The 27,308-nt window shown below is 33.1% G+C and overlaps 1 protein-coding gene across 1 annotated transcript in view; it reads right to left on the bottom strand.

Annotated features, from left to right (window-relative positions):
* LOC131805666 (uncharacterized) overlaps nucleotides 1–21,703 on the bottom strand; it is a 241,842-nt gene extending 220,139 nt beyond the window's left edge. The window contains exon 1 of the mRNA XM_059129159.1: nucleotides 18,478–21,703. Within this exon, the coding sequence (XP_058985142.1) occupies nucleotides 18,625–19,923 (1,299 nt within the window). The 5' untranslated portion in view covers nucleotides 19,924–21,703 and the 3' untranslated portion in view covers nucleotides 18,478–18,624. The remainder of the gene's footprint in view (nucleotides 1–18,477) is intronic.
* Nucleotides 21,704–27,308: the final 5,605 nt, after the last annotated feature.

Genomic DNA, 27,308 nt, shown 5'->3' with positions numbered 1-27,308 from the left:
ACGCGAAAGTGAACCTATCCGTCGGAAGGCAGCTCATTGGGATTGGGTGTGGAGCCCATATAATTCGTAATGCTATCAAAACAGCCGCAGATTGTCTCCCTATCATCAAGCCGTGTTGAAAATCGAGGGACAAAACGTGTCCGCAATAGAGTCTGCGAATGAAATTAATCGTCTCCGAGATAACTTAGAACTTAAAGAGAATTCGATTTTCCTTCCTCATTCCGTCCGCAATCTACTGGTAAAATTACAAAAAACTGACGTTGCTGTTGATGAGCAGAATGTGAAAACTGCGGCAGCGGATTTTTATAAGACAAGCACAACTAGCAGTATTTGAATGGTCAAATTTGAGAAAAGTCCCTACTTGGGAAGACGTACAGAATGTGACGGATTTGCTGATCACACAAAGATTTCTGAGCAGTAGCCAAGATACGGAGGTGTTCGATGAGTTTTCGCTTATTTCCAGTTACGTCACAGTTGAAAAAATCAAAAGCTGGAACGATGAGAATGTTGCTACTGAAGACCGTTGGGTGGAGCTGTTTAAACACTTCCGTGCTAATAATCACAACTGCACAAACTTTCGCACAATTATTGAGTATGTTTTATGTATGCCTGGAAGTAACGCACCTGTCGAAAGAGTTTTTTCCCTAATGAATAAAATATGGACAAGTGAAAAAACGCAGTTAAGTGTGACAGTTTTAAAAGCTATTTTAATTACTAAAACTAACATCAACAAACAATGTAATCAGCTCCATTCCTACTTGAAAACTAGACCCGATATTTTAAAACTAATTTGCTCTGCTGACAAATATAAAATAAATACTTAGACATAAGATTAATTTCATAAATTAGATTTATACGTATTCTCTCCGTTTTTGAATAAAATTTGTTTTTAAATGCATAATTTTTTTTTACAAAATTCCGCAGGCGTCCCGCTCTGACGAAAAATATAAATGGTCACATTAGGTATGACGAACGTTTGAACAAAAAATTATGCAAATCGGTCCAGCCGTTTTTAACTGATTCCGTTTCCAACAAGCAACAATTGATTTTTATATATATAGACTAGCTGGCCCGGTCCGCGTTGCCGGCCCGTAATTTTAGTCTTTAATGCTTATTATATCCTCCACCTTGGAAAGGAGGGTATATAAACTTTTTCATTACATTTGTAACATCCATAAATGTTCGTCATAGACCCCATAAAATATACATATGTTGTTTAAATTACGATACAGCCTACATTATTTGACGTAGAGCATCAAAATTTATCAGAAAAATTTGTATTGTGTATAGGATGGTTGGTATTGAAAATGATCTATCGGTCCACGTTTTGGTATAGTCCCCATATAACGGTATCTCCCGAAGTTCTGTATTTTGATGATTTTTGCCACATTTTTCCTAGGATTTGTCTAACACATATAACGATACCAATCGATAATGGGTATGTTGATAATCCTAGTCACATTTACGTACATAATTGTTTCAAATTTGGTATTTTAAAAGGTTTGATAGATGACAATCCTTGTAGTATAAAATTGTCCACAGAGGTTCCCGTTTTGGTATGGCCCCATGCAACGACCTCATTCACTTTATGGTTTTGTGATAAGTTGACTGCATTATCCAAACCGTCTTTCTGGTATATGAAGTTTAAAGTGAAACACGCTTGAATTCAGATACTTTTATATAAAAATGTTTCCTTTACCCTAAGGTGGATGATAATAATAGTTCTGCCCTGCCGAACTTAATTTTTTTGCTTGTTTTTAAAGTAATAAGTAGTATTTGTCATTGAAATTGCGCGTTGGAGACCCCATAATGTCCATATCTTTTATCATAGTATAATTCAAAGACGATTAAACAAATATCCTGTTCCTTAAATCATATGATGGTTTTACAAAACGTGATCATTTTTTGCAAGGATGGTTTCTTCCCAAATTACCAACATTTGCCGAAATTAGTATGAAAATATGGTTAAAATGTATGATATACTTGAAATCGGATTGTATCCTTATCCGGGGGTTATGACCCATATAATGAACTGCAAAAGCGATTTAAGGTATCGTGAAAGTTTAGGAAGAATTTCTGAAAGAATAGAAATCCTTTTCTCTCTTCTTTTTTGCGCCCTTTATATTCGGTATTTCACTGACTTCAGTCCCAATGAATTTTTCATATAGAGTTCTCATTGGACGGATTATTGTCATGTGAAAGAAGTAGGTAGGTCCCCGTTTTGAAATGAGCCCCATAACGTTTTGCCGTTTTCTTTTTTTAAATGTGTTCGCATCTTCGAACTGAAGCACGATGTAGATCCTGGAGTTGAAAGCTAAATGCCAATTTCAGACATGAAAGATCGCTATTTAACATCATATTGCGTCATCATTCATTTTTGATATTATTCATTCAGAATTCAAAACAATAAAAAATTTACACTTCTATATAGCTTTTAAATTGAAAAAATTTCACGCCAAAAGGATTTTTTCTTTTATATTTTTATTGGCATATTTTACGCAATTTTTTTTCATAAGATTCCATTCCGAAGTTGTATGAATTGTGAAAATCCGTCAAAACGTTCTTGAGTTATAAGCATCGTAACTAATAAACAAATTGAAAAAAACTTCAACTTGTTCGCAGGTTTTTTACAGCGAATGTTTAAAGGTGCTTACGAAGTTTAGTCCATACTATTATTTTGAAATTTGATTCCATTGAAAAAATGCTCTCTATTTTTTCCGGATTTTAGAGTTTTTGCAATGCAATAGGCTCCTTTTTTTAATTTTTTTAGCAATTTTGAAAAAAGTAATTATCTTTTAACTTTAGTTTGACCACGTTAAATTATTTTGACATCATCTATTTAGGTCCGCCACTTCATAATTGTCGTCGCTTTACACTACCCAAAAAGACTACACATCATATTAGAATTCCATTCAGAAAAAAAAAACAGTACAAATGTACATTCCAAAATAGTAAGTCAAAATGGAAAAAATCATGCAAAATAAAACATTACATATTATTGTACACCTCAAAAGTCAAAATGAAAATTTTCAAATTTCACATTTTTACGCGATTTTTTGGATTTTATCTATTTCTTCCAAGAGACAATTCCGATTTTGTGTGAATCGTTAAAATCAGATCAGCGGTTCTTGGATTATAATCGTAGCAATTAACACAACTTTATTGTATATATATAGATAGATTAGAAGTATGCGTAGTCAGTTCCTAAGCCCCCAATTAAATCCCTAGGGTTGGAGGGAAAGTCAACAGTATCTCGTGTAATAATTTTCAAACCGATATCTTCATTATCTGGCAAATATAAATATTTTAGATAAATCAAAAACCTAACTCGGGGTATGATGAACGTTTGTACAAAAAATTATGCAAATCGGTCCAGCCGTTTTCAATTGATTCCATTACCAACGAACAACAATTGATTTTTATATATGTAGAAGATTATAAACCCTCCACCATACTATGGAGGGTATATTAACTTCGTCATTCCGTTTGGTACTCCTCGAAATACTCATGACAGACCCAACAAAGTATATATATTCTTAATCAGCGTAAAATTCTAAATCAATTTAGCACTGTCCGTCTGTCTGTTTGTCTGTCTTTGGTATTTTGAGTTCAAAATGGATACTACAGCATAAGACAGGAAATCATCTGTGCAGGTCCACGTCTACGTATAGCTCCCATATAACAGTACCGCCCAATATTCGGTATTTTGATGATTTTAGCGATATTATTAACCTGAATTGTTTCAACTTTGGTATTTGAAGTTTGTAATGGATACTACAGACTATGACAGAAAATTGTAAGTGCAGGTCCACGTCTTCCCTTAGCCCCCATATAACGCTACCTCCCAATATTCGGTATTTTTACGAGTTTAGGTACAATACCCACCCAATACCCAATTGTTTGAGATGTCGTATTTGAAATTCGTAATGGATGCTAATGCCTATGACAGAAAATTGTCAATGCTGGTCCAGGTCTTCGCACGCTCTGATATAACGGTACCTCCCTATATACGATATTTTGATGATTTTAGCTACATTATTCACCGCTTATTTCAAGCTTCGAATTAGAATATGGTAATGGCTTATGACAAACAATGCCTATGTAGGTCCACGTCGTATAGACCCCAATATAAGGGCTATATTCGGTATTTTTAAAATGTTAATGGAATTTTTAAGGATTTATTTTATAATTTCCAAATTCGTTACAAATGCAGGGTATTCTAAGTTCCGGCCGAACTTGCTGCTTTTAAACTTGTTCTTTTTTTGTTTGAAAAAAAGTATTTTTTTTAAACAGAAATTATTCATCTGTGTCGAGTTCATTACTATCAATTACAATTGCAGAAATAATCGATACTTTCGGCATTGTGTAAAAATTAAAAAAATTAAATAACTTTTCGCACAAAGTCTTCTTATTACATAATTTTTGATTCATCATTCATTCGTTCTTTCTTTGCTCTAATGTTTACAGTGAATGTCGGAATCTGAAGAGTTTTAAATTACGAAATTCAAACCATGTGTATCAGAGTGTGATTGAGTAAGCATTATCACACTTAGTAGGAATGTAATCAATCTCAATTAGCTGGTCAGATGTAACATGAATCGAGTTTCTCAAGCGAAAAAAGAAACGGAAATGTTGTGAGCAATCACGATTTGAATAATTTGAATTAATGTTTAATTGTTCATAACGGTACGATTATATTGAATGAGTTCGACCGCTTTGATTATTATATGTAGAGTACGTAACTGAATCTGAGCAAAATAATTACTTGTGTTTTACTAAGCATTTCATAACTAAAAACCGTCTCCATTAAATATATTTTTACAAATAGTATATAATAAAGAAAAAAAATTGTAATTTGACTTCTTGGTTTATTACACTTCAGTGGCTTATTTCTGCTGTAATCATTTTAAAAACTTATTATTTTTAGGAAAGGAACATATCAATGGTATTTAAAAAAAAAAAAGAATTTTTAAATATTTTTTATATATATTTCAAGATTTTTCACACAAAATTTCGACTTTTTCTTTTACCAAACAATTTGTAGTTTCCACTCGCAACACTTTCGATTCCACTCTCATAATTTGCTTCTATTTCAGTTATTATAAAAGTCAAAATAAACTGCTCTAACTTGATTAAATGATTGAATAAACCATTATGCTAATCAAACTCGATTGAAAGAAACAAATCACATGGCTAAATAAAACAAACGCCCTCAAACACTCATGTTTGATTATGCGTGAAGTAATTCACACTGAGTGTTCGATTCAGTCCGATGCGAAAACGATTTTCTGATGCAGAAAATACACTTATGTATACATAAACAAAGATCAGCTGACTGACATATTATAGGTGTGTCTGGTTACCCTAAAATTTGTAACAATTGTTACAAATTTTTACTGGAAGTCGTCTGTTAACCCGAAAGTTCTGCAAAAGAGAGCGGTTGGAGAGAGAAATTTTGACAGTTGTTTCAGTGAGAGTTTGCAAATTCTTGCTGGACAAATTTCTTCTTGCAATCACTTGCAACTCTTCTTCTTCTCATTCATCGAAATTCAATAAGATGTTTTCTATTGTTTATTTATTTCTTTTTGTGCTTTTAATTTAAAAAAAAATTGTTTTGGAATAAGCAAGACTAATTGTTTTTGAAGAACAACTTTACAAAATGTGAAAAAAGTAAATATTAATATGTAATAAGAAAATAAAAGACTATTTCCAACATTTCTAGACAAATGCCATTAGCAACAGGTTTAAATGATTCCGCGGAACACATCAAATCTATCTTCCTTTTATTGCTCATATTTTTATTTTATTGTCAATTTCCTTTTTATTTATAAAACTTGTAGAATTGGTAGTGCTCCCTTTCTTTTAATTCTTTTAATGGGGGACAAATTGGTTTGTTTTGACAAATCAGCTGATTAGTTGCAAGCTTCTGCAGGAATACCGTCTGTTTACTTTTCGCAATTTCCTTGCAAAAGAGAATAAAACTACGTTACTCTCTCAGAAAGATCTTGCTGGACAATTCCTGCAGGAAAAGTAACCAGACACACCGTATATCAACCATGGTAAAAGAATGTAGTCGCATCAGCACATCAGTTGAAATTGATAATTTTGAATGAAAAATTATTTAAATTTGTAAAAATGTTTCAAAAATGCAAATCTTAACAACCTCTGATAGGCGCCGTAAAAGAAAACCAAACTTTTTTTAAAAATCAATAAAAAAATTAGCATATCAATGTTCCGACGCGTTGATGCATCTACCTGCATTCTTCTACCATAATATCAACATAAACAGTCTTATAGCATGTTTTCATTGGAATCGCTCTCAGAATTAGGTACACGAATTAACCTGTTCATACGGCACGATTCGTAATTCATAGTAAAATAATTCCTTTTTTCAAAAATTTTGTTTGTTCATATTAATGGTAATTTATATTAAATACATTAAATTCTCACTAATATGAATAGAATAAATTATTGTTTTTCTCCCAAAGAGTTGTTATATCATTAATTTTATGTAAATGTAATTGTTGACATTTTGAATATATATTTGTATTTTTAAATTCTGCTGGAAAACACTTGTCAAACATTTTTTCTGCCGATGAAACATTTTGAAAATATTGCCTCTTTTGTTTCCAGTTTTCTGTGGAAATTTCAACTAGTGGACAAAATGCGTACCTCGAATGAGAGAGAAAAGAAAATTTACTTTCGTTTGAATGTACATACACCATTCAACATTGTAGTTTTCATTCATAATTTTCAGTATTCCCAAATTTTTTTAAAATTTCATTAAATTTTTCTATTTTCAATTTTTAAATTTAAAATTTTTCTATTTTCATTTATTTTTTCGCTAAATGCTCTCATTTGTTAGGGATGGGACATATTTTTTCCTTGTTCTGAGAGTGATTTGATTTGAAAAATGTACAAATATGAGTGTTTGCTCAGGAAATATTGTGTGAAGAATTAGGCAGTTTTTTCATAGTTAAGGGTCAAACAACGAATAGAGAGCGAATCAAGTGTAATGGAAACGCCACATTAGCAAAGAGGATTTAGATATCGAGTCAATTTAAACATGATACAACTAATGTGTTTTGTGGGAATATAATTTTTTATCCTGGAAACTCAAATGTTGTTATAAATTCAAAAGTTAGTTAGAAAAAGTGAGCAGCTATTGTGATTGTGATGAAAGTAGAGCTATTTGGAAATCAATCTGATCTTTTGATGGCAATGGTGTTTTATCCATAAGAACCTGCTGTAATGATGGGTTGGGCTGATTTTTAAAAGTACGTGTTTGGAATAAAAAACTCGTTGAAAAGATGGGCAAAAATGTTTGTATTAAGCGAAAGAGGTATTATGTCGTGGCAGAAACTAAAACCATCTCTTGCAGATGAGATTGGATCAAACGTGAATAGCGCACATCTACATCTTGCTGAATGGAAAATAACCAAAGACACTAAAGAAAGTGCATGAATAGTTTGTGAACATGAAGGAACTTGTTTCGCGTGGCTCTGTAGAAGAAAGTGTTTTAATTCGGGCTGAGATAGATGGTATACGCGATTCGACTCCAAATAAAACTATTCTCTATGGTGCCACAAGTCTGAGATAATTAAGAAGAAAATTAAATATTATGGCACCATGTGGATGAAGTCTAAAACTGGGGCGAAGTAGAACACAATATCTTAAACGCAAATAAAACAACAAATTTTATGTTTTAATTGTGGTGCAAACGACAACACATCGAAAGACTACAACAACAAGAATAAAGGACTCAAATGTTTTAATTGTAAAACTTTTGAATATATTTTACAACACTGTCAATTTAAACTAAATTTAACGACGATTTAAGAAGGTTATGATAAAAGACGGCTACTCATTACCGGTAATCGAAGATCAGCATGATCGCTTATAAAATACCACTAAATTCAACACAATTGATTTACCAAACGGATTCTTTCATGTGCCAATCAATGAAGAGTGAGAAAGTAGACATCGTAACGCATAGTGGTCAATATCAATTCCAAAGAGAACCTTTTGTTTTTTGTGTGTGTTTCAACTTCACATCAATGCCATATTTCGAGAGATAAATTGAGAGGGTATTGCTCTACTTTACGTTGAAGCTGTTGTAACAAAAGAGGCTGTGGTAAATCTGCAACGTGTTCTGAATACCTACAAACACTATTGATCAAATAATAACCTTAAGGAGGACATCTTTTGAAAAATAGATATGTTCAACTTCTGGGACATATCATTGAATACAGAAAAATTTCATCTGATACTGAAAAGTATTTCAAGAACCAAAAAATTGGAATAAATTCAACATTTTCCAGGACTTGCCAGATATTTCAGAAAAAAACTATCAACGATTTGTGAAAGGAATGCAAAGTTGTATCATTTTATCATTTAAACTGTATATGATAAACGAACCTGTCTTAAAAAAGTTTTACGAGAATGTCGAAACTGCAGTCCATATTATGTTGTTATCAGATGGAATGGGTTTTACATATATGTAGTGCCACTTTTATTTTCCATGGATATGTCAAAATAGCCATTTTAGATGTGACTCATAGTTTTTTCTATCACACATTTGCATATGTTTTTATTTCTTTTGGTTATATTGTGATTAAATAAAGCATAATAATTCACACATCTGGCTCACTTAAGTGGCACAATTTTTAGTATAAATGATGACTCGACTAAAGAGAAATAAATATGCATTTCAAAAATGTCAATATAGGTTCACCTACTGGGCGATTTATAGTGTTTCAAAAAACCAGATCCTATTTTCCAGCCAGAGGTTTTAATTTGAGAGTAGGAAACCCAAATAATATAGCACATTTATTAAACAGTATACATCAACTGTTTATAATAGTCCGTGTAAGATGGTTCCCTACCAAAGTAGCCTAAACACACATTTAAATAAAACCCTCGAAATAGGTAAAATTAGGAGGTACCTTTATATGGGCGCTAGTTTCCGCGAAGAGATGACCTAGAATGTGACCAAATCCCTGGAAATAGTTGAAATTAGCGGATGGGTTATAAGGGTATAAGGGTTATACCAAAGCTTGGTACTATACTTATAATTATTTGAAAGAATGTTTTGTTTTTCCAAAATCTCAAATGAACAAAATTAAAGGAATTAAAAAGACTAACAATGCAGGGTAGTGCAGACCAACCTGAAACATATTCTGTACAAATGATTCTTTATGTAACCCATAGAACTACATCAAATTTAAAACTCTATCTTAAATTTTGCGGAGTATAGAGGAAAATATTTGAGGCCCTTTGTGTATGTTTAAGTTATATAAAATGGAAAAGTTTTACCCGGGAAACCCCCTTTTGGGATTTTTATCTACCAACCGAAAAAATGAATTTTGCATTGGATGGATTATTTCCATATCTAGTAAATTTTTTAGAGTTTCCGAATTCTACCGAATTAACTGTAATATGACATTTAATGTTTTGAGTATTGTGAAATCAATAACGGCAATAACTGTTTAAAAGTACGTTGAGTTTTTAAATGTTTTGATGCTTCGAGAAGTATTTTTTAATAAAAATTGAACATTTTGTTATGGCAACCAGATAACGGCATACACAGATACCTAGGCTTGGAGGGAGAATCAAGATTACATTGTATACTAACTGTGGAGCAGATATCTTCATTATTTTGACAAATATTAGGATTTTACATAAAATGGACGAATAATGGACGTAACATTGGTCACTTTTTCTTTGCATAAAAACCTCGTGGTAGGACGAATATTAAAAAAAATATCCCAATCGTTCCAGCCGTTCACAACTGATTCAATTACCAACAAACAATATATATATATAGATTAAAAGTTCATCAGCCCCCAAATAAATAGTGAGGGTAAAAGTGGGCGTGGTCAATTTTAAAACCCTATCTCGAGGTATTACGAACATTTGTACAAAAAATTATGCAAATCGGTCCAGCTGTTCTCAACTGATTCCATTACCAACGAACAACAATTTATTTTTATATATATAGATTTTCACACAAGAAATAAATGACACTTCTAATTAAATTGTATTTTTCGATGGAAACATGGCTTGCTGTGATACGTACGTATGCACTTTACTTATGTATTTCACAACTGAAATGTCGTCCATCTATGTACGTATGAAAAATTCGACATTTCGCAAAACATTTCGATTGGCGTAACGTATTAAACGGTTGCAAGAAATAAAGAAAGAGCTTAGTGCAATTCGAGAGATCTTGAAGAGAAGCTTAATCATAAGTAATATTGTGGTATTTGTTCAAAGTTGAAAATGTGTCTCCTTAGTTTTTCCAAAAGATATGAAAATTTTCATCATTAAGAAAGCTCACGATAGGAAAATTTTTCCATTAGGACAAAAGAATTGATCGATAAAGAGTACAATATCCCTAAGGTATAACGGGTAGGAAGCGTGTGAAACAGGGTGGAAAACTAAACTTATTGCCTAAAGGAGATACTCCGTTCACACTTACCATATTGATTACATTGGACCACTGAATTCTATGAATGAAAATTATTATCACTTATTTGTGTTGAGTTCGTAGACAGTACTAATGATGTTGATATTGAAGAAATTGCTAAGGATTGGATGAAAATTTTGTACAACATACTCATACCTTGAGTTAGTTTGTACGTTAAAACGTGTTTTGACAAAGATGTCGCTTTAATCATTTTATTCATTAAACGATCTCTTTGTAAATGATATTAAACCTGATTTAATTTAAATATAATTGAAATACAATTTTCGTGGCTTACCATTCGATCCATGATAAACATTGACAGTTAAGGCAAAGCAGTGTCAAGTGCCCCCTTCATCAAAAGTTTCATATTTTCCTTCCAAAAAAATATACTTACTTTCCAAACGTACTAGCTTTAAGTCAAATAAATGGGATAGCAAAGGTGGTGTCAAATACATCCCTTATAGACAAGTATATTTAGAGTATCTAGGTTTAAGTTGATTAAAAGTAAGAGACATTAACGCAGTATTCAGTAAAAAAGATTCTGGAGATAAGTGATTAAATCTAAGGAAAAAATAAACAGTGTTCGAACTTTAAATTCAGAACTACGAAAAATATACAGTAGCTCCAAGCGAAACTCGTGCACTTAGCAAACAAATTTCTTTCATACTATATTTGATTGTTATCAAATTCACTTCCAGAAGAAACCTATATTTTTTATTGGTGTATAGGGTACTAGAACTAGCCGCAGAACAAAAGTTTACTGTTTTTACAAAATAATGGCATTTATTCTATAACTCACCAAATTTCTAGGCAAAAGCTAAACTCGTACAGCTTACATATATACGGCAACCAATTGTTGGAAAATGTATTTACGTGTTGTGTAATTTACTGACGTAGATATTAAAAAAAATAAAAAATGGAAAGACAGCGAGGACAAACCACTGTTGAAGTGAGAAATTTAGTAATTAAACGTTACAAAACCATAAATCGCTAAGTGAGATATATGAGATTGTTAAAACGGCAAATAATAAAATATTTACCTTAAGTGATGAGAAGTATATTTTACGGCAGATAAAAAAGGATCCATTTTTGAGTGCACCGAAGCTCGCAAAAAATGCTGAAAAAGATTTGGAAAAGGTAGGTTGCCAATAGAATATGCTTCATAAGTCGAATTATAATGGAAGAAGAGCTAGACATAAACCTCTAATCAGCAAGCGAATTCAAGAATATTGCGATTTGTCAAGGCGCATATATCAAAAGATTTTTAATTTTGGAAGAATGTGCTGTTCCCGGACGAGAGCAAATTCACCCTTTTTGGGTCCGATGGCAGACCTTATGTATGGAGAAAGGCAAATGAAGCGCTCCTTGAGAAAAAAATATGAAGCCTACAGTGAAGCACGGTGGTGGGTCAGTAATGGTGTGGGGTTAATTTTCAGCCTCTGGACCTGGTGTATTGCATTTTTATTGAGGATATTATGGATCGCACTAGGTACCTTAACATTTTGAAGGAAAGGTTGCCACTCTCTAAGGAAAAGCTCGGCCTTGGCGAAGATTATTATTTTTATCAAGACAATGATCTGAACCACAAGGCTTATAAAGTAGTAATTGTCCCCACGTCATGGAAACACCAGCCTAGAGTCCACACATATATAGAGAATTTATGGTGCTATATCGATGGAAAAATCTTCCAACATACAATATCTTGCAAAGAAGATTTGAAGAAAGCTTTGTTGGAATAATGGCAAAAAATTAACCCAGCTTTTGCGAAAAGCTTGTTAAAAGTATGCCAAATAGGCTACAAATGGTTAAAAAGTAAAGGAATGCATACAAAATATTGATGTCCAGAAATACTTTAAATTATACGAAGTCTACGAGTCTGGCTTTAGCATTTAAATATGATCTCTTTTAATATTTATTTGTATTTTTACTTTGAATGAATTAAAATGTTAAGTTTTTTTTTTTGCTATTGACATTACTTACATAGTGTACTAATAAAGTGTAAAAAAACATTTTTTGTAAATTTTAATATTTGGAAGTTATAAGAAAAATTAACAATTTTCTTTAGCTGTACGAGTTTAGCTTGGAGCTACTGTATATTGAAAGTGGCTTCAAAAAGAAAAACAATAATTTCCGAATCAAAACAAATTTTAAAGTGTAAAAAAGAAGTAATCTCATAGGCTTAAGACATAGTAAAAAACCCTTAAATAAAGAAAAGAAGAAGAATCCGAAAAAAAAACAGAAGAAGAAAATCACAATAAATATGACAGCAACATTAACACTATTAACATATCTGGCACAAATACCAGATTTTGATGGGGCTCGTTAATACTTGAACTCATTTACAATTGACATTGACAACATTATACCTGTAAAAGCAACATATTCCGAGGCGTAGCAAATAATAAACACAAAAATCAAGATTAATGTGCCTTTATAGATATTATGCTCGACATTAGACAAACAAAACATTTAGCTGGACACGATGATATCGGGTCATTTATATTTTTAACGCAAGAAAGTATGCAATTTTTATTAATAACCCTGAGGAATAAATTTCCCATTGGGGGATTTTTATATGGATCATCAGATCAATGATCTTAGAACAAAGGTTCAAGCCATTATACCCCTCAACCCTGAGAAATAAAAATCGATAATTATTCTACTTTAACGAATAAAATATTTATTTGGAACCTTAGACGACAATAATAAAATAGAAATTTACTAACTTTTTACTAACTTACTTACTTTACTAGAGACTAATGCCATGTTTACGTTAGAACTTTTTGTAGGGTTAGCCTTCTTTGAGAGGATTTATTTGAAGTAAAAGTAATGGATATGACAATTTAAATCCAAATCCAGTGGGTTAACCCTCATATATATAAACGTACTATAACACTCATAATGCAATAATTGAAAGAAATAATCAAATACGAATTAAAACTAATATGTCGAGAATTTGGAAAAATTATTTTCACTTTACAATTCGCAAACAGGGAAACTAATTAAACAATATTCAGAGACTAACAATATGTCAACACAACGACAGAGAGCAAGAATTTAAATATCAATTTACGCATGTAGAGAAAATTATAGACAATATAGAGGGTATAATCCTTACATCAAGAAGTACAAAAATGTGTCATTGAGCATGTTTTTTTTTTTGAAAGAGAATAAGCTTTTGAATAAGATTAATAAAGACGTCTTTGCTGCTTCAGGACAGTTACATGCTGGACCAATGCCTCCTATTAGACTGTCAAAAGATCCCTGTCGTAAATGTGGAGTTACGATTCCGTAAATGGCTATGAAGGTATATGCCTGCATTGTAATTAATCGATGTTTCATTTAGAAACCCCGGGCTTATGCTGTGCTGGCAAGATGAAATTAACTCTTTTGTCAAATCCTCTTCGTACATTGCATTCGTATCTCCATGGTAATACAATCCAAGCAAAACATTTTCTGCAGAATAAACAAAAATATAACGGACGCTATCAGAGGTTCTTATTTGGAACAGACACATTTTGTAAAGAGCTTTGGTGTTTACATTATTGCATCGTGACACTTCTTTTCAATTTTTCTGTGGCAATTATCCATTGACAATTTATTTTACTTTTAGATACATAGATAATTTTTAAAGTTTTGCAGTAGTACTATGGATCTCGAGATTTCTGTGTTTCGTCCCCACAGTTTTAGATTCTTTTAATAACCAAATGAGTAAAATAAAAAAAAAAAAATATTTTGGAAAAAAAATTGTTTGTAATTTTTTAGAAGTTTTTATATTTGCCCATATATACTTCTACAAATATAAAAAAGTATATATACCAAGTTAATGACAGATATCTGCTTTCAGATCCAACCACCAACGGGAAAAACTCACAAATAAGTTATTTAATTATGAGGTCTGTTGAATAAATTTGAATTTTTAACGGTTATTATTTCGGGGTGAAATTTTCTTAATAGTTTTTTGGCTGTCCAAAAGTCCTTTAGTTCACTGGATCCATAATAACAATAGCATCATTTAAAGTACAGTACATAAAATATTAGTCTTTTTACAAAAGTGACAACAGATCTAACCTTTCGCCTCGGATCAGCAATAAATAGTAAAAAAACAACAAGAAATCACGAAAAAAATACCTGTATTATGGCAAGACTTCATTTATCACAAACAAAAGAATAAATAGAAACGCAACAAAAAGTATTCACCGCATCAACATCCTAATTTTTTTTTAACGGAGCGTTTGATTACGATTTTACATATCATTAGAAATGCTAGAAGATTGCCACTTTCAGCGTTTATATTCCACCAAAACACTATTGGAAAAGTTACCTAATGTCGGGACAGTTAGCCGACAGTTAATAACTAAAATTATTTATGTAAATAATAGTAGTAATAAGTTAAAAAATAGATAAACAAAACTATTGCGTTTCTTGAATTAAAAATAACGAGTGTAGTAAAAAGATGGTAATAATGAAATAAAGAGTAGCACAAGACGAATTTTATTAAATTCGTTTTTTGACATATGGACTCATCGTGGCCAACTCCAACATTTCCAAGGTGTCTCAACAAAATATATGTCGAACCATGTTTTTGACATAAATTAAAGTTGAATTAATAATTGGGAGATTATTTATTGCGGTGGTATCATAATTTTCTTTGATATCAATTTGGTCTTTGACTCCAAATTTTAATTGCTACTTTTATCTCCAATGGAATTTTACTCTTAAGCGACATCTAATGTGTGTCCATCACACCTATATAATCCCTTCACATTTTATTTATTAAAGTATGTAACTGTTAGCGAATTTATCAGGTTCTAGGAATGGTAGAAAAATGATCGGTTTAAGTCAGACCAAGGTTTCTTTGAACGAATTTTGCTTTGTAATATAAAACAGCTTTACCATCAAAAATATAATTATATGAGTTACAGAATTTGTATTGCGATACAACGGGATTTTTATGGGTTTAGTCACATTATTTCACGGACTTGTCTAAAAAAAGGTATTTGTTGTTCGTGTTGTCCGAAGCTAGAACCCAAGCTTCGGTGGCGGAACATTGTACATACAGGTCGACGTTTTCCTCACGATATTCGGTATTTTAATGATTTTTGCCACATTTTCCACGGATTCGTCTAAAAATTGGTATTTGTAGTTCTTAATAGGTTCTCGTTCTTGTGGCAAACATTGAATATCTAGGTCCATGTTTTCCTACAGCGAACATATTACGGTCCCCACAGATATTTGGTATTTTGACAATCCTAGTCACATTTACCCACGAAATTGTTTCAAATTTGGTATTTAAGACTCGCAATAGATAACAATGTTTGCAGTATAAAATTGTCTATCAAGGTTCACGTTTTGGTATGACCTTCACATAACGGATCCACCTACATTATTCTTTTTTGAAAAGTTTAACTACATTATCCAAACGATCTTACTGCTGTATGTAGTTTAAAGTGAAAAACGTTAAATCTATATAATTTTATGTAAAAAATATCGGAAACTAACAGAAATTTATATTTAACCCTTCTTATTGCAGTTCCTGATTCGTGCTCACAAATAAACTGTAAACGTAATCTATATATATAAAAATCAATTGTTGTTTGTTGGTAATGGAATCAGTAAAAAACGGCTGGACAGACTTGAATAATTTTTTGTACAAACGTTCGTCATACCCCGAGATAGGTTTTTAAAGAAAAAAATATTGACCACGGCTCCTTTTACGCCCACTATTTCGATTTATTTAAAATCCTTATATTTCGCAAATAATGAAGACATTGGTTTAAAAATTATTACACGAGATACTGTTGACTTTCCCTCCAATCCTAAGTATTTGTTTGGGGGCTGCGGAACTGACCACGCCTACTTTTTAATCTATCTATATATACAAAAGAAAGTTGGGTTAGTTACTACGCTTATAACTCAAGAACCGCCGGTCTGATTTTAACGACCCAGACGAATTCGGTGTTGTCTCTTGGCAGAAAAGGATAAAATCCAAACAAATCGCGGAAAAATGTGAAATTTAAACTTTTTCATTTTGACTTTCAAAATGTACAATAGTAATGTTTTATATTGCATGATTTTTTTATACCCTCCACCATACTATGGAGGGTATATTAACTTTGTCATTCCGTTTGTAACTCCTCGAAATACTCATATCAGACCCAACAAAGTATATATATTCTTGATCAGCGTAAAATTCTAAGTCGATTTAGCGATGTCCGTCTGTCTGTCTGTCCGTCTGTCTGTCTGTCTGTTGTAATCACTCTATCTTTCGAATGAATTGAGATAGGTGGCTAAAATTTTGCACACATGTTTATTTTTCCAGTAGGCAGGTTAGGTTCGTAAATGGGCCATGTAGGTCCACGTTTTCATATAGCCCCCATATAACGGTACCTCCCTATATTCGGTATTTTGATGATTTTAGCGAAATTATTCACGGGAATTGTTTCAAATTTGGTATTTGAAGTTCAAAATGGATACTACACCCTAAGACGGAAAATTATCCGTGCAGGTCCACGTCTTCGTATAGCCCCCATATAACGGTACCTCCCGATATTCGGTATTTTGACGATTTTAGCGACATTATTCACGGGAATTGTTTCAAATTTGGTATTTGAAGTTCAAAATGGATACTACACCCTAAGACAGAAAATTGTCTGTGCAGGTCCACGTCTTCATATAGCCCCCATATAACGGTACCTCCCTATATTCGGTATTTTGATGATTTTAGCGACATTATTCACCGTTTATTTCAAGTTTCGAATTTGAATATGGTAATGGCTTATGACAAACAATGACTATGTATGTCCACGTCGTATAGACCCCAAAATAACGGCTATATTCGGTATTTTTAAAATTTTAACAGAATTTTTTAAGGATTTTATTTTTGGAAAATTTCCAAATTCGTTGCAATTGGTGGAGGGTATTAAAAGTTCGGCCCGGCCGAACTTACTGCTTTTTAACTTGTTTTATTTTGATTTACTATTTTCAAATGTACATTTGTAGTGTTTTTTTTTTTTTCTTTTCGATTTTTTTGAAAATTAATATGATGTGTAGTCTTTTTACGGTAGAATAAAGCGACAACGGACAACAATGCTATTTATAAATTTAAGTATTCGGAAGGGTATACAAAATAAAGAATTATTTCCACCATATAAAAGAAAGTAGTGTTAATTTCTACGCTTAAAACGCAAGAACTGCTTGACGGACTTTAACATTTCATATAATTTCGGAATGGTATCTTGCCAAAAAAAAATAATAATACAAATAATAATAATAATAATAACAACAATAATAATAATAATAATAATAATAATAAAAATAATAATAATAATAATAATAACAATAATAATAATAATAATAATAATAATAATAATAATAATAATAATAATAATAATAATAATAATAATAATAATAATAATAATAATAATAATAATGATAATAGTAATAATAATAATAATGATAATAATAATAATAATAGTAATAATAATAATAATAATAATAATAATAATAATAATAATAATAATAATAATAATAATAATAATAATAATAATAATAATAATAATAATAATAATAATAATAATAACAATAATAATAATAATAATAATAATAATAATAATAATAATAATAATAATAATAATAATAATAATAATAATAATAATAATAATAATAATAATAATAATAATAATAATAATAATAATAATGATAAACTTAACGAGGTCGGAAGGACCTCGCCCAAAAAAATGTTCCTGCCGCACCAACACCGGCAGGATTTAAATGATTACACTCGTTTGATTTAATATCCAAATACAATCGATTTATTGACTGTTCCTTTTCAATGTGAATTGAAGACTAATTAAATTACATTCTACTTATTCTAAGGTAAGCGACAGCGCGCCAGCAGTCCCCCGTAGTTCCCACGATGGCCTCTGCTTAGTCGGCAGGTATGCAATGGTAATTGGGGTGGTGTCAATGACAATGAGGCGCGTGTGCATGGTCAGCCAAAAGTACACGCGCAACCAAAAGTACACGCGCAGCCAAAGAATAGTTGGGCGATTGCACAAATGCAGCGCGTGTGCAATGTCAGCAAATCTACACGCGCTGCAGGGAGAGTGGCCGTGTTAACTCTTCCCCCCTCAAAAATCTACGTCCCGTAGATGTTAACAAATGTTGGGAGGATCTGTTCCCAGTGTCCTAGGTCCGACATCTGGTAAGGTCACTCTACCATTGACCTTTTTCCAAAGGTAACCAATTGCCATTATGAGAAGCACCAAAATGAAAAAACTGAGAATTCCGCCGGCTTGAACCCCTTGTGTGAGTTGTTTGAGTCGCTTGATGTTTGTAATGCTTAGTTCATGAAGGTAATCGATGTCGACCCTGTTGCCCTGACTTATCACCTTAGATAGGACCGGTGGAAGCACCTGAAGTCGGCTCGCTAGAACGTTAGAGAATATTTTGTCATCAAGTTCGATTGTCTTGTTATAAAACAGGATCACGTAGGTTCCGTTCAACTGTCTCGTTGTGCCATCGGATCGCAATTCTCCCACGTAGTTTGTGACGAATATCGTGCCTTCCTTCACAAGCTCCAAAATGGTCTGGTTACCCGTACGGTATCGGCATTTCAATAATTTTGGAACACAATCGTCGTCCTCTAGTCCCTCCAAGTCGGACATTTCACAAACGGTAAAGTTGTTGGTGGAGGAACAGCTTCCCGTTATTCCACAAGCCTCATCCTGATTAACCAGCATCTTTTTATATTCGATGTCAATCCTCTTGCCATCGAGGATCGAAGCTCTTGTGTGCAGTAGGTTATAGTCCCTCCTTCCTAACTTCGGCATAGACACAATATAAAGAAGCATAGACCCGTTCACATAAATCGAGGGAGTACCGTGTTCGATAGCTTCTATCTCATTCTCGTAGGGGAGTGTCTCCATCTCAGCAAGGATCCTATTGATTTCCTCCCTGTCAACTATATTCGTATTAATTATCCTGCTCTTGGCCAGTTGACAGGCTCTAACGATTTCGCCGACTTCCTCACTAATTATGGAGATTTGGTCCAGTAGACCCAATTCTAGTCGATCCGTGTTGGCAGGGTCGATGTGGTTTTTAAATTCGTCGATAATACGATTGACCTTCAGCAGTACCGCCTCCATTTTAGAAAAAAGTTTTCCGTTAATCTTGTATTGGTGGTTGTTGTTCTCGATGATCTCGTTCTCGCTACTGAGAATTCTATTCCAATCGGCTGCGTCTGGTGATCCAGCCACCCATTTCCAAGCTGATCCAATCCAGTGAATGGAGCGCAGTACCCTGGTAGATTTTCCGCCAAGACTACTTAGGCGATTACTGACCTGATGTAGGCGAAAATCAACTGTCTGGGCTCTCTGTGGGTCTCGCATTGTTGATTTGACTGTAGCTGCTATTTCCTTGACGAGCTCCCTGTATCGGTCTAGGTCTATCATGTGGACAAGCTTGAAGTGACCGTTGGTAATGCGACCCGTTCCATCCTTCACAGATATAAGGGGCGCATCATATTGATAAATCTGGGCGCCACACGTTGTCGCTACTAAGGCTAAACTAAAATAATGATTACAATGTATATACTTCTCATTCTCATCCAGATGTTAAATTTGTTCTTCCTCTCAACATTTTAATAGCCCTCTTACCATGGATTCTTTAACATTCCATCATTTCTAAACATTCTTAACATGACATTTGTGAAATTTTTTACCCGTTTCAGTAGTCAAGGTTACTCTTCCTTCATGGGATACAACCTCCTTCTTATACCGCTTCCTATGTTTCCCCTTGATCTGTCTATCGGCAATGAAGACAACTTTCCCTTCCTCATAGCCCTTTGGGTCAGTCCTATTCCTGTTCAGTCTGGCGTTTGTCATCTCCTGACCCTTCATTATCCGATTCCTGACGTCATCGAAAACCTTGTCCCTGAAATTTGTCAAATTCTGGTAGTTGATCCTTGAAGTCCGGTTCAAAAAAATGTCGACTGGTTTCAACCTAGTCATTGAGTGAACAGAATTGTTGTAGCGGTCCACTGTTATATAGAGCAGTTCCTTCACCCGTAACTGAGGGTATTCCCTCCTGAGGCATCGATACATTTCCAACAGGGTGGAGTGCAGTCTCTCCACCTGTCCATTCACCTCACTTCTCTGTGTCGGTGTCCTATATAGTTCAATACCCACGGATGCAATGAAGTCTGCCACGGTTGGGCTAATGAAACCCCTCTCATTATCTGTAACCAACATTCTCGGGGTAGAAAAAAAGTGAACAACTTTTGCCATTTTCTCACGGAGGTGTATCGCGGATCTGTTCCTAATATGGAACAGCTTTGCAAATTTTGAGAATTTATCCAAGCAACTTATGAATTTTTCCTTCTCCAGCTCGAAAATATCGACATGTAGGATTTCACAGGGATAAGAAGGAATAGGCGTTGGTTGGAACTTCGGCCTACAGGGATGCCTATCGTATTTCTGCAACTTACATGTATCGCAACTTGCAGAGTGCATCCTAACAAGTGCCGCCATCCTAGGGAAATAGAAGCGTTCCAAAATCTGTTGCGTATTCTCTCGGGGGTTCCGATGAGCCCTTCGATGTTCATTCGCGATAATTGACAGCTTCCTTTCATCGTTTGCCACGTCCTCGACAATCCTTTGTGTGATTCGGACTTTATACATGGAAAAATTTGCCACATACAGTTCCTGTAATAGTTGAATGTAGGACTCAGGTATCTTAATACCATTAATAACTGTCGGGTTAAGATATTTCTTCAAAAAAATCCGTCAAGCGTTCCTTATCCAAATCATTCGTTGTAATGTAATGACGATTGTAACCCGGATGTGGTGTTTCAGAACTATGTAAGTCGCTACCGATCCTAAATACAATCTGATTCCTAAAGACATTCAGCGGAACCTCAACATGTGGAATAAGGTCGGAGGCATCTAACTCAGCGCTATGCACTGTAGCGGCGGTAGAGCCTCCTTCGCTTGCAGTTATCGTCTCTGAATTCCCCTCGCTAGCCGTATCTGTTTCCTCGGATAGTTCTCAGAGCTACTTTTTCGCTTTAATCGTGCATTCCCCTGTTGCTGCTTACTCGCGTAAGAGGTTCTGCGGGTTTGCGTAGTTGGATCAACCTCCATTTTCTCAACCGTACCGTGTAGTTGAGGTCTGTTCAATCCATGCTGACTAAAACCATAGTGGCTCCGTTCCCTTGGAACCATCCTGTTCCTAGCATGGCTCACATTAGAACTATCAAATCTCCTTTGAATTGGAACTGACGTATTCCCTCCGAGCCAATTGATCCGCTGTGTATTGCCTACGAACCAGATTATTGACTGGAACAACCACTGTATTCCCTGCGTCCGTCCTATGTATAGGTCGTCGTCGGAAATTCAGATTCTGTATGTCCAAGCAAGCAGTGTAAGCCTCCGGAAGGGTCTTGGGCTTTTGCACTATCAACATTCGTGATAGCTCCCTATCCAAACCTCTTATAAATACGTCCAGAGCCCGGTTACGATATGTTTCTATGAGCGCATTAACTGTCTCCTGAGAATACTCCTCTGTCTTTATCTTATTAATAATCAAAGAGAATTGATGATTGACGCTCGCATAAAAGGGATCCACATTCGATCCATTCTAAGCCAGCTGGCCCAACTGATGTTCAAGAGTTCTTACATCCCTCTTATCCGCATAATGAAGAGACAAACACCTTTTGATCGACGGCCAATCATCGTCGAATATATTATAAGAGATCAATGCTGTATCGGCCCTACCACGTACCTTACCACGAATGCTCTTCAATATAGCTCTATAAATCGGCTTATTCCTAACAATAGCATAATCCCTGAGTATCCCTTCTACCGCGTGAACCCACGAGACATATTGGGAGGGTTCTCCCTCGAAGGTTTGCAACTCCTTAACCGAATCAGGTAGACGACCAATGTCGCGCAAGTCGTCCTCCGTTGAAGGACCTCGTAACGGCTCCTCAACTTGGTCACTTGTTGTCAAACCAAGGGGTCGCTCGAGCTCCTTGATACGCGACTCGTTTGCCTTTATCTGCTGCATTAAAAGGTTGACCATTCCGGTCAGTTCGGTAATTTTCTGGGATAAGGAATCCATGTTTACAAATTCTTTAAAATATTAAGTGTATTTTTTCAGATTTTCAATTCCAATGGTAATTATTATTCAGTTATATTTTTATTTTCTTAATAATGGTCAATGTTCAGTTCTTTGGATGTATTTCCCTTTTTTCCTACTCTATTCTTAATATTTAAGTAATTTCTATTTCCTATTTGTTCTTAAGTTTTTCCACAATATTAAATGTTCAGAATTACAATAACGTCTAATTTCAGATTTTTTCGGATTGCGAAGAATAGTTTTAATTACTGAGCATCAAATTTAGTAATATTTAATTTATATTCGTTTTTTCTTATTTTCAATAGTATTTCAATATCATTTAAAATTTACTTGATTATTTAAATTCGTCAAAAGTATTTATTCTAATGATTTCTAATGTTAAGTTTCCTTTTTTTTTTTTTTTAAATCTCTCAATTATAATCAATCAATTACATCTACATAAAAATAGAGGGAAAAGAATTTACTTACATTAGCAAACAGTTCCTCATCTGGTACGAGATAAATATACTTCTTATTACTAAATAGTTTTCTAAAATTCTTCAGAGTGTGAGTTTGAAGTCTGCAGGGAAGTTGGTTTTTAAATAGTTTTCCAAAATTCTTCAGAAAGTAGGTCTTAAGTTTGCAGAGAATGTGGTTTCTAAATAGTTATCCAAAATTCTTCAGAAGGTGGGTTTTCTGAAAATATAAAAATTTTATTAGTACATTTTCAAATTGTTGTATCGTTTAAAATTATTTAATTTTTCTTTCTTTCTTTTTTCAATATTTTTTAATTTCTCGGAGATCGATCGTAGAAGGACACTTGTAATCCTTTTTAGTCGTCCGTGTTAATAGTTACGGTCAACCTACTAAGGCAGGGTTGACTTCACACTACCCCTGGATATTCCTATTGTGAATTATATGTGTATATTGCTTGAAAAGGATGCTGTGTTCTTATGGGTACAACACCATATCACCACTAGGAAGTATCAGGCACCACAAAACACCATAGGCAATCCGAGAGGATTCACGATCGACCTCTGTGTTCCACAAGGACATGTACGTCAACCGTAGGCACGGTGTTCATAGTCCTATTTTTATTCATTCCATTACTTTCATTGATCTTATTCATTCTTTATTATTTATTTGTTCATTCTTCAAATTATTTTCATTCTTGATCTGGAGTGCCTGGCTTTTGGGGCTACAGGATCGCAGATCGCTTTTATCTTTCTTTAATTATTTATCGAACCTCGACGCTTCACAGCAGTGTATTATTTCAGGTATGGCAAGGAGTCGAACCTTGACTTCACAATATTGTGATAGTCCACCAGTTTTGCCATTATCCTTTTCTCTTATCTTGTGCTATTTCAGGTATGGCAAGGAGTCGAACCTTGACTTCACAATATTGTGACAGTCCACCAGTTTTGCCATTATCCTTTTTTTTTCATAATCTTCATTCTTATTTTCCATCTTCTTTATTCAGAGTTATCACTATAGTATTCACTTTAAAGTCACTATAGACTCAATATTTCTTGTTAATTTTCAGTCACTAAATATTCTTCATGCAATTTGTTCACTTCTGTCTCCACGCGGACTGTGTAGCATTCAATTTATTTCAATTTTCATTGTTATTTAATAACTGTTTCTTTTGTCTATTTCTCCTTTTTTCCTTTCATATTTCTCTCTGTGGAACACAGACCCACAATAACTGTGGGTCCCTGCTCGGGCGCCACTTAACGAGGTCGGAAGGACCTCGCTCAAAAAAATGTTCCTGCCGCACCAACAGCGGCAGGATTTAAATGATTACACTCGTTTGATTTAATATCCAAATACAATCGATTTATTGACTGTTCCTTTTCAATGTGAATTGAAGACTAACTAAATTACATTGAGTTTTGCCTTGTTAAGGCGAAGATCATATGTTTTATGATTTAAGTGTTTGTTTTCTCTTTCGAGACGAGCTTAATGATCTGAAATTTGCAGTGAAAAGGAAAAAAATAATAATAATAATAATAATAATAATAATAATAATAATAATAATAATAATAATAATAATAATAATAATAATAATAATAATAATAATAATAATAATAATAATAATGATAAACTTAACGAGGTCGGAAGGACCTCGCCCAAAAAAATGTTCCTGCCGCACCAACAGCGGCAGGATTTAAATGATTACACTCGTTTGATTTAATATCCAAATACAATCGATTTATTGACTGTTCCTTTTCAATGTGAATTGAAGACTAATTAAATTACATTCTACTTATTCTAAGGTAAGCGACAGCGCGCCAGCAGTCCCCCGTAGTTCCCACGATGGCCTCTGCTTAGTCGGCAGGTATGCAATGGTAATTGGGGTGGTGTCAATGACAATGAGGCGCGTGTGCATGGTCAGCCAAAAGTACACGCGCAACCAAAAGTACACGCGCAGCCAAAGAATAGTTGGGCGATTGCACAAATGCAGCGCGTGTGCAATGTCAGCAAATCTACACGCGCCGCAGGGAGAGTGGCCGTGTTTTGCTTTGTAATATAAAACAGCTTTACCATCAAAAATATAATTATTAAGTTACAGAATTTGTATTGCGATACAACGGTATTTTGATGGGTTTAGTCACATTATTTCACGGACTTGTCTAAAAAAAGGTATTTGTTGTTCGTGTTGTCCGAAGCTAGAACCCAAGCTTCGGTGGCGGAACATTGTACATACAGGTCGACGTTTTCCTCACGATATTCGGTATTTTAATGATTTTTGCCACATTTTCCACGGATTCGTCTAAAAATTGGTATTTGTAGTTCTTAATAGGTTCTCGTTCTTGTGGCAAACATTGAATATCTAGGTCCATGTTTTCCTACAGCGAACATATTACGGTCCCCACAGATATTTGGTATTTTGACAATCCTAGTCACATTTACCCACGAAATTGTTTCAAATTTGGTATTTAAGACTCGCAATAGATAACAATGTTTGCAGTATAAAATTGTCTATCAAGGTTCACGTTTTGGTATGACCTTCACATAACGGATCCACCTACATTATTCTTTTTTGAAAAGTTTAACTACATTATCCAAACGATCATACTGCTGTATGTAGTTTAAAGTGAAAAACGTTAAATCTATATAATTTTATGTAAAAAATATCGGAAACTAACAGAAATTTATATTTAACCCTTCTTACTGCAGTTCCTGATTTGTGCTCACAAATAAACTGTAAACATAATCTATATATATAAAAATCAATTGTTGTTTGTTGGTAATGGAATCAGTAAAAAACGGCTGGACCGACTTGAATAATTTTTTGTACAAACGTTCGTCATACCCCGAGTTAGGTTTTTAAAGAAAAAAATATTGACCACGGCTCCTTTTACGCCCACTATTTCGATTTGTTTAAAATCCTTATATTTCGCAAATAATGAAGATATTGGTTTAAAAATTATTACACGAGATACTGTTGACTTTCCCTCCAATCCTAAGTATTTGTTTGGGGGCTGAGGAACTGACCACGTCTTCTTTTTAATCTATCTATATATATACAAAAGAAAGTTGGGTTAGTTACTACGCTTATAACTCAAGAACCGCCGGTCTGATTTTAACGACCCAGACGAATTCGGTGTTGTCTCTTGGCAGAAAAGGATAAAATCCAAACAAATCGCGGAAAAATGTGAAATTTAAACCTTTTCATTTTGACTTTCAAAATGTACAATAGTAATGTTTTATATTGCATGATTTTTTTCATTTTGATTTACTATTTTCAAATGTACATTTGTAGTGTTTTTTTTTCTTTTCGATTTTTTTTTTTTTGAAAATTAATATGATGTGTACGGTAGTATAAAGCGACAACGGACAACAATGCTATTTATAAATTTAAGTATTCAGAAGGGTATACAAAATAAAGAATTATTTCCGCCATATAAAAGAAAGTAGTGTTAATTTCTACGCTTAAAACGCAAGAACTGCTTGACGGACTTTAACATTTCATATAATTTCGGAATGGTATCTCGCCAAAAAAAAAGAAATAATAATACAAATAATAATAATAATAATAATAATAATAATAACAATAATAATAATAATAATAATAATAATAATAATAATAATAATAATAATAATAATAATAATAATAATAATAATAATAATAATAATAATAATAATAATAATAATAATAAGAATAAGAATAATAAGAATAAGAATAATAATAATAATAATAATAATAATAATAATAATAATAATTATAATAATAATAATAATAATAATAATAATAATAATAATAATAATAATGATAATAATAATAATGATAATAATAATAATAATAATAACAGTAATAATAATAATAATAATAATAATAATAATAATAATAATAATAATAATAATAATAATAATAATAATAATAATAATAATAATAATAATAATAATAATAATAATAATAATAATAATAATAATAGTAATAATAATAATAATAGTAATAATAATAATAATAATAATAATAATAATAATAATAATAATAATAATAATAATACTAATAATAATAATAATAATAATAATAATAATAATAATAATAATAATAAACTTTCAAGATACCTTAAATCGTTTTTGCAGGTCATGATATGGGTCATAACCCCCGGATAAGGGTACAACCGAATTTCAAGTATATATTCTTCATACTAATATCGGCAAATTTTGGTAATTTGAGAAGAAACCATACTTGCAAAATATTATTAGGTTT

Source organism: Musca domestica, unplaced genomic scaffold (genome assembly GCF_030504385.1).
Source record: "Musca domestica strain aabys unplaced genomic scaffold, Musca_domestica.polishedcontigs.V.1.1 6, whole genome shotgun sequence".
Lineage (NCBI taxonomy): Eukaryota > Metazoa > Arthropoda > Insecta > Diptera > Muscidae > Musca > Musca domestica.
Note: the sequence above shows the minus strand (reverse complement) of the source record. Positions and strands in the feature narration are given on the sequence as shown.